Source organism: Sinocyclocheilus rhinocerous, unplaced genomic scaffold (genome assembly GCF_001515625.1).
Source record: "Sinocyclocheilus rhinocerous isolate Xijiao unplaced genomic scaffold, SAMN03320098_v1.1 scaffold393, whole genome shotgun sequence".
NCBI classification, from domain to species: Eukaryota; Metazoa; Chordata; class Actinopteri; order Cypriniformes; family Cyprinidae; genus Sinocyclocheilus; species Sinocyclocheilus rhinocerous.
This window is the reverse complement of record NW_015654520.1, coordinates 515,728-527,581: the sequence shown is the minus strand read 5'-3', so window position 1 is coordinate 527,581 and position 11,854 is coordinate 515,728. Positions and strand designations below refer to the sequence as shown.

General features: G+C 38.4%; 2 protein-coding genes across 3 annotated transcripts in view; both read right to left on the bottom strand.

The window, feature by feature from the left end:
* Positions 1 to 3,699, bottom strand: part of LOC107717475 (von Willebrand factor A domain-containing protein 3A-like) — a 23,241-nt gene extending 19,542 nt beyond the window's left edge. The window contains exons 1-4 of the mRNA XM_016524237.1: positions 3,655 to 3,699; positions 2,550 to 2,635; positions 2,356 to 2,434; positions 1,422 to 1,540 (exon numbers count right to left, since the gene is read on the bottom strand). Coding sequence (XP_016379723.1) covers positions 1,422 to 1,540; positions 2,356 to 2,434; positions 2,550 to 2,578 — 227 coding nt within the window. The 5' untranslated portion in view covers positions 2,579 to 2,635; positions 3,655 to 3,699. The remainder of the gene's footprint in view (positions 1 to 1,421; positions 1,541 to 2,355; positions 2,435 to 2,549; positions 2,636 to 3,654) is intronic.
* Positions 3,700 to 5,319: 1,620 nt separating this feature from the next.
* The window catches only part of LOC107717494 (uncharacterized protein C16orf52 homolog B), a 31,615-nt gene continuing 25,080 nt past the window's right edge, over positions 5,320 to 11,854 (bottom strand). For both annotated transcript variants that reach the window (XM_016524260.1, XM_016524261.1), the window contains one exon: positions 5,320 to 7,455. In XM_016524260.1, the coding sequence (XP_016379746.1) occupies positions 7,271 to 7,455 (185 nt within the window). In that variant the 3' untranslated portion in view covers positions 5,320 to 7,270. The remainder of the gene's footprint in view (positions 7,456 to 11,854) is intronic.

Here is an 11,854-nt window from a genome sequence, read left to right as displayed (position 1 = left end):
AAAAAATCGAAATATTGAGAAAATCGCCTTTAAATTTGTCCAAATGAAGTTCTTAGCAATGTATATTACTAATCAAAAATTAAGTTTTTATATATTTACGGTAGGAAATTTACAAAATATCTTCATGGAACACGATCTTTGCTTAATATCCTAATGATTTTTGGCATTAAAAAAAATCAATAATTTTGACCCATACAATGTATTTTTGGCTATTGCTACAAATATACCCCAGCGACTTAAGACTGCTTTTGTGCTCCAGGGTTGCATATACTATATTAAGAATATACTTAAGTGAGAACTGAATTTAATGTTTTGACACTTATTTGCATGTTTACATTTATATTAAATGCATTAAATTGCACTTTAGAGTGCTATTCTGACAAAGTATGTTTTTCAGTTGTCGTTTTTTTTACCCATTTACATCTTTATATGTAATGCCATAATAATTCAAGTGTCATTGATATATTGTTAAAGAAAGTGTACTGCCAAATGTATAAGAATTCATGCAAAAATATACTTTGTCATTTCTATTGAGTTCGAATGTCATGTTTTAAATATATTAATAATTACACATTTGTAATGATAATTTAGTACATTTAAAATATATTAACATTTAATGTAATATCAAAAAAACACACTACAGTTACAATTATAATCAAGTACTTTACACGTGATTTAATTAGTTAGCCTTAGTCAACATTAAAATAAGTGCTTTTTTTTAAAGCATGACAAAAGATGATTAAAGCAAAGTACTTTTTAAATAAAACGTTTAACTTTTTTTGACAAGTGTACTTTTTTTTTAAAGAAATGTGTAAGAAACAGTCATGAAAGTGTGCTCTCTGTAAGTAAAATTAATTTCATTAATATTATATTATGTCCAATGACAGTACATTTAAGATTTGAAGTACACTACAAGTGCACATTCAATACAATAAAGCACATTTATTTTTCATAAGGTTGTGCTTTTCTTACTGTAAAAGAAGCCACACAATACTACCTTAAATGCAAATTTCTGTAATGGTAGGTTTACTGTCTGTATTAGTGGTGTGCATTAAATCTAAAAGCATGGTTTAAATATTTAAATATTTTATATTAAATATAAAAATAAAATATTGAGCTTGCATTCTCGTTACCTGTTTTTTTGAGAACAGCAGGTAATTATAATTCTACCACCTGGTTTCTAAGACCCAAACTAATTCACGTGCTTTGAAACAACATTTTGAACAGATATCGTGTGGGGAGTTTGTTGTTGATGACATAACCTGTGCCAAACAAATCTGCAATCATTTCATACACTTTTTGACAGCTTTGTTAGTTATAATGGGAGCATTCTAGATTGAGAATTCACATTGCTCTCGGTGTAGACAGGGTGGAAGTCAAACAGCACAGGGTGCAATGAGTCTACTGTTGTGTAAACTTACACAGGAGCAGTGGTGCAGAGTGACAGGAGGTGAGAGAGAGACAGTCCACAGCTCTCCAGACCGCTCGACTCCAGCCAGTGCTCTGAGCTCTCATACGCATCAGTGTGATCCATCCGCTTCTGCATGAGCTCAGTATTAATGATGATTCACGGGTCAATAATACGGCAGTGTGCTCTCACAACAAAACCAGGATTGAGGATTTCACACAGCAATGGAACTCAAAGGCCATTCAATATGTAGATACGTTTATTTCTTCATCAGAAATGTAGCATTGTGAAACTGCAGTGAATGGGTGCCGTCAGAATGAGAGTCCAAACAGCTGATAAAAACATCACAATAATCCACAAGTATTTCTTGTGAAGTGATGCATGTTTGTAAGAAAAAATTAAGGTATTTGAACATTAAACCACCGCTTCTCGGCAAAATGTGAGTCCATAATCCGTAATAACACTTCCTCCAGTGAAAAAGTCCATCCCCTGTTGTCCTCTCACATCAAAATCCATTGTTTTCACTTGTAAACAGTGCTTGATCTGTGCATATTTCTCTCCTGGTTCAGACGAGACGACTTTGTCATTGGACAAAGCAAAAATAATTGTATTTTAACAGGAAGCAATGGTTAAAGGTTAAAATGTCTAAATGAGGAATTTGTTTCTGACAAACACACTTTTCACTTCACAAGATGATAATTGATAGTTGTGGATTATTGTGATGTTTTTATCAGCTGTTTGGACTCTCATTCTGACGGCACCCATTCACTGCAGAGCAATGCAACATTTCTCCAAATCTGTTCTGATGAAGCAAGCAAAAACTCAAGAGTACATTTGAGCAAATTCTCATTTAGGCACGAACTATTCATTTAAAATGTATTATTATTAGTATTATTAAACTGCATTAATAAATTTAGGTGAACAGGTGGCAGTGAAGTCGCCATTACATTTTCTCTGAAGACCGGTGGGATTTCCATGGAGGACTGATCACTCACAAAGCCAGACTCACAGGGACTGTTCTCTAGCCTCCAGACCATTCAAATAAGATATGTAAGGGAAAAAATGAAGGAAAAGAAATGGCTCTTTATAATCTAGCACAGATGAATACAGAAACAAAAGGCTGAAACCTGTATAATCTCACCACTTGACAGGCCCTGTCTTCTGCTCCATACGGAGATGCTCTTTTCTTGGCAGGATCTCCCAGGTGCTGCAGGTTCTCTGCGAGCGCTATGAGATAACAGTGTACTGTGATGAGCAATGCTTAAATCTTGGGAGGATTGATCTCTTCATACTGCAAACACTCGTCTACACTATCATAGAAAAGTACAGTTGTTACCTGAAGGTTTCTGCCTGACTTGACCCATAAAAGTGACGTTTGTTACTGTAACGTAGTCAGGTTAATCCAGTTATAATTGCTATAAGAGTCTTTGTCATTCTGAAAAAAGTTTTCATTCGCCTGAAACCATCATATGAATGTATCTTAGTACATACAACAATCCCCGGACTATTGAGAGTGCTCTTCTTACATTGTTTGTTACAATGTGTCTCTATGTAGCCTACATTACCATTCAAACGTTTATATAGCCTAGTAATTAATATTAAATGAATAAAGCAAGGAGGCATGACAATGAAGACAAGTAATGTTACAAAAGATTTCAACATCAAGTAAATGCTGTTATTATGAACTTCCTATTCATCCAAGAATCACGGTTTTCACAAAAATACTAAGCACCACAACTAATGATAAGAAATGTTTCTTGAGCAGCAAATCAGAATGACTTCTGAAGGATCACGTGACGCTGGAGCTGCTAAAAATTCATCACAGTAATCGATTACATTTTCAAATATACTCAGAAAACTGTTATTTTAAATTGTAGTAATATTTCAAAATATTGCGGTTTTCACTGTATTTTTGAACAAATAAATGCAGCCTTGGTGAACATAAGAGACTTCCTTCAAAAACACTTAAATCTTACCTTTATATTGTTTGCTGCTATGTTTATGTTTGCTAAAGCGCTTTTAGTATTGGCTGTAAGCACTATGCAATTATTGTTGTTATTATTAGTAAATTATGATGTAGTCTTCAGCTCATGTATTTTAACGATGTTTTAATTTAACGAAAGAATGAAAAAGAAACGATTCTGAACGGAGATTCTATGGTTACAGTAGAAACGAGCTAACTATGCTATTTTGCAGGAAACAGAGCGGTTACCATGGTGAGGTATTGCAAGGTTATGAATGTTTACCTGCACAGACTCCGAGCGGCGCAGAAATCACTGAATGTCCTTGTGGGGTTCAAACACTGATCTATATAATCTATTATATTATATAATATAATGGTTCAAACTCAGCAGTGACTGACAGCTGCGCTGTGTTAGGCGTCTCCATAGCAACCGACGAGTGCAGCGCTGTCGTGGAGCTCACGAGCTCTTGTTGACATTGTATGAAGACATTTTCATGATCGGCGTAACTTAAGTATCAGTGCAATTATTGCTCAGACTTATGGATATGAATAAAAGCTGAGCTTTGAACTTTAGCGCTTCCTGCAGCATGTTGCGAACAGGTGTGCTACACATTTGATGAAAAACCTTGAATATGTGTTGCAAGGAAGAAGATATAAACACTTTTTTTTATAAACAATTTTTTCTAATCTTTTTTGTTGTTGTTGCAAAAACAATTTTATTATCTATTTAACTATATGCATAATTCCTTACTGTTAAACAAGGCTGTGAATAAAATAAAAGAATCATGCGATTTCTATCTATCTATCTATCTGATGATTTCAATCTATCTATCTATCTATCTAATGATTTCTATCTATCTATCTATCTGTCTGATTTCTATCTATCTATCTAATGATTTCTATCTATCTATCTATCTATGTCTGATTTCTATCTATCTATCTATCTGATTATTTCTATCTATCTATCTAATGATTTCTATCTATCTATCTATGTCTGATTTCTATCTATCTATCTATCTATCTGATTATTTCTATCGATCTGATGATTTCTATCTATCTATCTATCTGATTATTTCTATCTATCTATCTGATGATTCCTATCTATCTATCTATCTATCTGATGATTTCTATCTATCTATCTATCTATCTATCTGATGATTTCTATCTATCTATCTATCTATGTCTGATGATTTCAATCTATCTATCTATCTGATGATTCCTATCTATCTATCTATCTATCTATCTATCTATCTATCAATCAAAGCAATGCAGCCTTGGCGAACATTAAGAGACCTCATTCAACAACACTGAAAAAAGTCTTAATTAATCATCGTGAAACATTGTTCATAAGGAAGTGCTAGTATGAGGGATGCCCCATATTTAAAGGTACTGTAAATGATTTCAGCAACTTCTGCTTGAGTTAAATTAGATCACTCTATTTCTTCAAGCACACGGCCTCTTTCCAAAACCCTCCTCCAGGACCTGTCAGCCAACGCAATGTGAGGAAATGCGAATGTGCAAAAGCTAAAGAACCCTTTAACGTTACATTTCACTGAATTGCATTGACAGTCTAACCCTTTAATTTACCAAATCCATTTCAGTTTTGCAAACTTGTAAAAGTACACTTCCAAAAATGACACCAGCAATCTCAGGATTTTTAGTTTTACTTCAATGTCAAATACTGACAAAAAGAGTCCATGAGCAGAAGCAGTCTGGTGAGAGAATTTTTCTCTAGCTCAAACCGGGTGATGTTTTGAATATTGCAAATTTAACTAGTAGTTGCTAGGCAACCATACATCTCATGCTTCCAAAAATTACTCAAAATGCAATTAGCCACAGATTCTTCATGCATGCAAGGTTTGGTGAATTTTTACCATCGGGATAGAAAGTAGAGCAATCGCTACAGCCGGATTCCTAAAGAAGTAAAGCTCAGTTGAACTCAAACAGTTCGCCTTCTTTAATGCCTTTTATTGTGTACAGTGAGATACTGAAACAAAGAGTAGCAGAGAAAACCGTTGTCTTGCCAGTAATACGGATCTGTTAACAGTAACTTGCACAAGGACTGCTAACATCCTTTGATAGATAATACTGTTACTCATACATTAGTTTCCTTCCCTTTTAAAACCATAAATAATAGCTTTTCATTATGCAGGTTTTTTCCATTTTATGATGGGTTTCCCAAAATATCCAAAGCAGAAGCAGTCTTTAGCACGCAAGTTGTCCACTGCGGTCCACCGTCGTTCTCACAGTTCACATTAATTTAGGTCCCAGTGCGATACGGAGTGACATCTTTTGCCAAAAGCAATTGTACACATCTTGCCTGAATGCAGGAGGGAATTTCTTATAAACATTTTTTTATCAATTCTTCGATCCAAGAGTGTATGTTTTTACCCCATATATTTACGAGAATCACCTAAAATTTGAATAAATATACTTTATCTGTTTGCCATCCCTATAATGAACATGAATGTTTCCTAGGAAAATGCAGTCTTTTAAAGCATTAATGAAACTAATTTAGTAAAGAATGTAAAGGCGACTGTGAGCATGACCTTTCTTAAGTGGATTAAACAAAAGAGCACATTCAAATAATACAACACGCACTAAGAGAAGATTTATGAAAAAACAACAGCTTGTGGGCAAAATGTAACCTTCATATCACACATCCATCATAAACAAACACTTATGGTTTTGTTCCACTGTAAAGACACTCTCAACGGAGTACATTTGCATTCCAAAAAGGGGAACGTTTTAAAAACCGAGCGAATGTAACACGCACGCATTCTTGAGCGCCTTTTATTCAGTGACAGATAAATAATTTGCCATGATCGTAGCATTTGAACGAAATGTCTGTGATCAATAACTTACAGGGCACATATTTTGTCATGGTGGGGGAAATATAATTCTGAATCGCAAAATAATGAGGTAAGGAGTTCATTTTTGTACATCTGTAGTGCTTCACCTACTGAAATGGCTATACCACGCAGTGCTCCCTAAAACCCAACTCATGCCCTTAGCATTCATACAACAAAACAGGTTTATGGCACATTAGCAAATCAAACCAAACAAATGAAGGGCTCTGCAAACCCAGAGATCAAAACAAGAAGAGATGAGCAGGTGTAAAGTCAATGCACAAATACATCCGCCTGTGATTGAACTAAACTCGCCTCACACTCAAGTAAGCTCAGGCGGGAGTTTATTTTGGTATGGTGTCAGATTCAGAGACGCGTCCGTCAATATCTGAGCGTGTAACAGGTTTAACAGCGAGGCACAGCCTTGCAGGGTCCTGACCGGCAGTCCTGGAGTGTTCGCCTCATGTAGCGTGCGAGCAAAATTGTTCTTAATACTGTTCCCTTTTTCCTTTCCCTCTTTTTTATCAGTGCAGTGTCCCGCCCAGCTCTAGGGCTGCTAGAGAGAATGTGGGAGTCCCGTTGTGGTCCCTCTGGATGGACCGAGCGCCCGGTCCATCGTGTCACTGCCCGCATTCTCCACCAGTTTCTTGTCTTTCCTCTCCACAAAGGCAGGGGGCGCAATTGTGTGAAACTCTGCAAACTTAAATGAACAGAAGATACAGAACTATATTCCAAAGTAAAGTAGTACTGGAAGCAGTCGCTGTGGATGCGCTCTGTCCTTTCCGGACGGGCCTGCGTGTACTCCAAAGCCCTGATCCTTTGGGTTGAAACTCAAAGGTGCAACATAAAGACAGCACGGGTTTAACGAAGCTCGGGTTGGGCGGAGGGGAGCACTCGTATGTAGTGTGTGCAGTAAGCGTCTGTTTACTTTCGCAGTTTAATGAGTTATTACCATATACCACCACCCCCTGTCGTTGGCCCTTCTCGATGAGTGCCGTTTCCTTCCGTCTCACTTTGAACACCCCGGCTGTCCCTGCTGGGAACGTCCCCTCAGCCAGGAAGACAGACTTTTCCCGCAAACAGGAGCCCCACTATTGTGAAGAAGATGGAGAGCACGAACAGTACATAAGAGGAGCCCACCACTGTGTTGTTGGGTAATTTGTACGGTTGTCCCCCTACTTCATTGATGTAGAATCCTATTGGGAATATGAGGGCGGCCATACAAAACAAGATCACTGTAAAAAAAGACAGAAAGAAAGCGTTACTATATAGATGATACAGGAATTTACACACACACACACAATAATGAGGGAAAAAACAAGGTTGGATGATCAACAACAAAATTACAGAGTTAAGCTAACAGGCAGAGTGGCAGAATCATTCATTTAAGCATGGTAATTATTCTACCAATATTTACAATTTTTGACCAACAGGGGGCCCCAAAATCCTTAGGGCGTGTTCATAAGCTCTATGTAATTTTAATTCACCAAAGCAGTACCAAGATACAGTTAGGTCTGGCCAACATATGGATTATTCATCATGATTTTAGTACCAGTATAAAATTAGAGGTGATGGGGAGTGAATATTAATGATTTTAGCATGTTTTATATTAAGTTTCCTAAAGACTCAATCCTTCAATGTTCCACCCTTGTTTCATGAATTTGCAAGTATAAGAACATTATGAAAGATGTTAGTATTCAATTTAAAATTCAGTAGCAAAAATTATATTCATGTATATATTTACATGAATCAGTTCAAACTGACAACTTCAATTAACAAATTTATTATTTAATTACGTCATTCATCAAAAATATGTATTATCAAGAACTTTTGGAGCAAATTCATAAATTCTGAATGTTATTAAGAATACAGTGAAATCACCCAGTCCAAGATATCAAATCACTTCCTGTGTTGGTGACCATACTGTCATCATCACTGGTATTTCTGAAAGATGGTTGATTACTTTAATAGTTGAATAACAGAAGCCCATTTAAAGGTGCAGTATGCAATATTGATAGCTAGCGGTTGAAATGGGTCCTGCAGTCAAGCTCAAAATATTGGAGAGAGTGGTTTCTCCTGCCCCTTCATCATCAGACTGGATGCTCAAGCGGGTTGCCAGATTGAGGACATGCAACAGGAACGAGCGCAATTGAAAATGGAAGCTGACAATCCATACACTGCAAGTTGATGAGTTGATTTATCCACGTTTTAATATGCTTCTGGTCATAGAGCTTTTTATATGGATGCCAAGGCTTTTTAGGTTGGGTAGAATCTGTGATCAGAATCAGAATCAGAATGAGCTTTATTGCCAGGTATGTTTACACATACATATTTCACATTTTTTTTCGTGACAGAAGCTTCCACAGTGCAACAGAATGACAGTGACGGAACAAAAACACAGATAAAAAAAAATATATATAGAACAAGTAAATAAGGAATACAAAATACAAATTGACAATTGTATTTACAGGTATATTACAATAGATAGTTTTGTACGTACAGATATATTAGTGCAAAATTGAAATGTAGACTAAGTATGAGTGTTAGATAAATAAGTGTATGAGTGTATAACTAGTGTGTGTTCCACAGTTATTGTTAAGTGTTCATGAGACGGATTGTCAGCAGTCCGGACTACCCTCTGTAGTCTTCTGAGGTCAGATTTGGTAGCTGAGCTGAACCTGACAGTTATAGAAGTGCAGAGGACGGATTCAATGATGGCAGAGTAGAATTGTTTCAGCAGCTCCTGTGGCAGGTTGAATTTCCTCAGCTGGCGAAGGAAGTACAACCTCTGCTGGGACTTTTTCACAATGGAGTCAATGTGAGTATCCCACTTTAGGTCCTGAGAGATAGTGGTGCCCAGGAACTTGAATGACTCCACTGCCGTTACAGTGCTGTCTATGATGGTGAGTGGGGGGAGTTCAGGAGAGTTTCTCCTGAAGTCCACGATCATCTCCACTGCAAACTTCAGGAGCTTGACAGAGGGGACTTTAGATGTGCAGTCCTTGGTGTAGAAGGAGAAGAGCAGTGGGGAGAGGACACAACCATGAGGCGCTCCAGTGCTGATCTTACGGGTGCTGGATGTGTATTTTCCCAGCCTCACTAGCTGCTGTCTGTCTGTCAGGAAGCTGGTGATCCACTGACAGACGGAGGTGTGCACGGAGAGCTGAGTTAGTTTGGGCAGGAGGAGGTTTGGGATCGCTGACTCAGTTAATTTTTTGGCTTCCATAGCTGCAATATGCTGTGTTTTCCACCAACTGGCAACCCACAGTGTTGAAATACTATTGGGTAAATTCTGGTGTGCGGAATCACACTGACCAAAACACAGACATTCCGACACGGAACACACATTCCAAAGTAGAATAACAGGCTGTAGCATTGTTTTTCTGAGAAACAAGTATGTGAATTAGGGGTCGAGGAAGCATATGGTAAAATGTTTGGCTGGGGTATATCATTCATGTTGACACTTTTGGAGTCATAGTTCAGTTCAGATTTTCACGTTCCGATTTTTTTACGTTCAGTGTGGAGAGACAAACTGCTTGCTGCTGGAGGCTTGTAGCATCAATCAGTACATGGTGTTACGCCTGACTAGATTTTTTTTCCCTGTGGACTTTGTTGAAAATTTTACTTGTCCTCCCACATATTTTGGCTTAAAATTGGGATTTTACAAGCTTCAGTTCGAACCTCACAACAGATATATTTGCAGATATTTAAGAAACTGCTAAGTTCTGTTTCTATCCCTTCCAAGAATCATTGATGTCTATGAGTTCATTGTATACTAGACTATATACAGTATAGCTGTGAAGAATCATTAAGCAAAGAGCCAAATTGTAGGTTTTCAAATGCATTTCTGTACCCGTCAATCCAGAAATAGGTCTGCTAGCAACATAATTGGTTCTGGTGTCAGGGCCGAAGCCCGTTTCTATTTCCTCTATCCATTCAAATATATTTTTGTTGTTGTGCTAAAAAAAACACCTTTTTTCATGGAACATATGCTTCTTTTTTTAACAGCATGACCAGAGCAGCAGACTGGCATTTACCACAGCAGGAAGTGCCTTTTTACTCTGCGCTGAGGGCATGACCTTTCGTCCAGCAGCCTAGTCGCCATTCATCTCCTTAACCCTCTCCTTTGTGTGCATCTAAGAGCCGAGACGGACGAAAATGGTTTATGCAATAAATGTGCAAAGGCAGAAGCTTAATGCTGACGCGCAGAGCCTCAGTCAGATCAGTGCACTTCTCTCAAGGCCGTCGTGTTTAATTGCAGAGCTGCATTCTGCTGAAAGATGCTATTATCTTGCTAATGGGCACCAAGATTGAGCAGAGACTGCACTCAGGCATCTATTAGCAGTGTCTGTTTTTATCTCGCTAAAAGCCTTTCTGCCAGGCTAACATGAACCCGTGCTGAGTATTATCACTCTGGTCGGGTGAAGGTCTGTTTAAAACGTAACGGGCTTGAGGTTTGAAGGCTTGATGATTCAGAATAGATGTTCCAGGGGTTTGCTGTTGTCAACATGGTCCTTTGGTCTGCAATTATAAATAGCAAACAAAGATAGCAAATAAAACGATCTCAAGCTGATGACGTGTCTGCCGTCAGAGGTTTGGCACGACATGCAGCGGCACAGTCTCAGTCTCTGTCCGGCGCGGGTACAACAATTATAATGCTGAAGGTGAGGTACAATTCATATTTCTGCATTAAATCACTTGAATTAAAGTAATTTGAAAACCTTACGTGAGACGTAATTTCACAAACAGCGTGAGTGAATCTAATCACCGTGCGCGCTCTCTCTTTCTCTCTCAAAATGCGCAAATTGCTTCAGATCACATTGTGTCTGCACTATAAGCGAGCTGCACGCTGCACAGTTGACACAGGAATTATCAATTTAGCACAACCGGGGCAGTGTCGCATCGTCATTAAAGTTGTATTTCTTTTTAATTCTTGTGTTTAACCATTCAGCACTCACGCGCTCTCCTGGAGACTGTGCGCTCATGGTATGCACACTCGCAACGCACACACATAACGCCAGGTTCACACATACTCCGTTTGCAGTGCATATTTTTTCCGCGCTCATGTTAACGGATTTCATTTGGCGATATTTTAATGACAAATGTCGAGAGTGCATTGTTGTAGCGCGAAGGTAGATTAATATAATGCGAGAGCGCGAATCTCCCCGATCGCACGTGGATTTCCTTTGCTCTCGCACAAAGCCGGACGCGCGCTCTCAGATATAAACCTGGTTTATAAAGCGTTCACACTGCACACGGTTGCGGTCCGGCAGTGCGTTCCAGTAGCGGTGCGTCTGCAGCAGAGCAGAGATCGTTTCCGCACCGAGTCTATTGCAGCGCTGCACGTGCTGAATTAAAGTGACAGCGCATTGTTTGCGGTAAATATGAACTTGGATTGCACAATGCTGAAAAAGCATTTTCAGAAACAACGTTTGGATTTGAAATCAAAATAATGGACAAATGTTGTGTTTGTGGTAAACAGCCACGGATCAGAAGCAGATTCCTGTGTGAAAGCAGTCCGTGCTGCTGCTGCACTGCTTACGTACCGCACATGGACTGCATACGCACTGCAAGCAGAGTATGTGTGAACCTGGTGTAAAAGGCCGCCTCACATACAGCTCACGAAATCAGGCT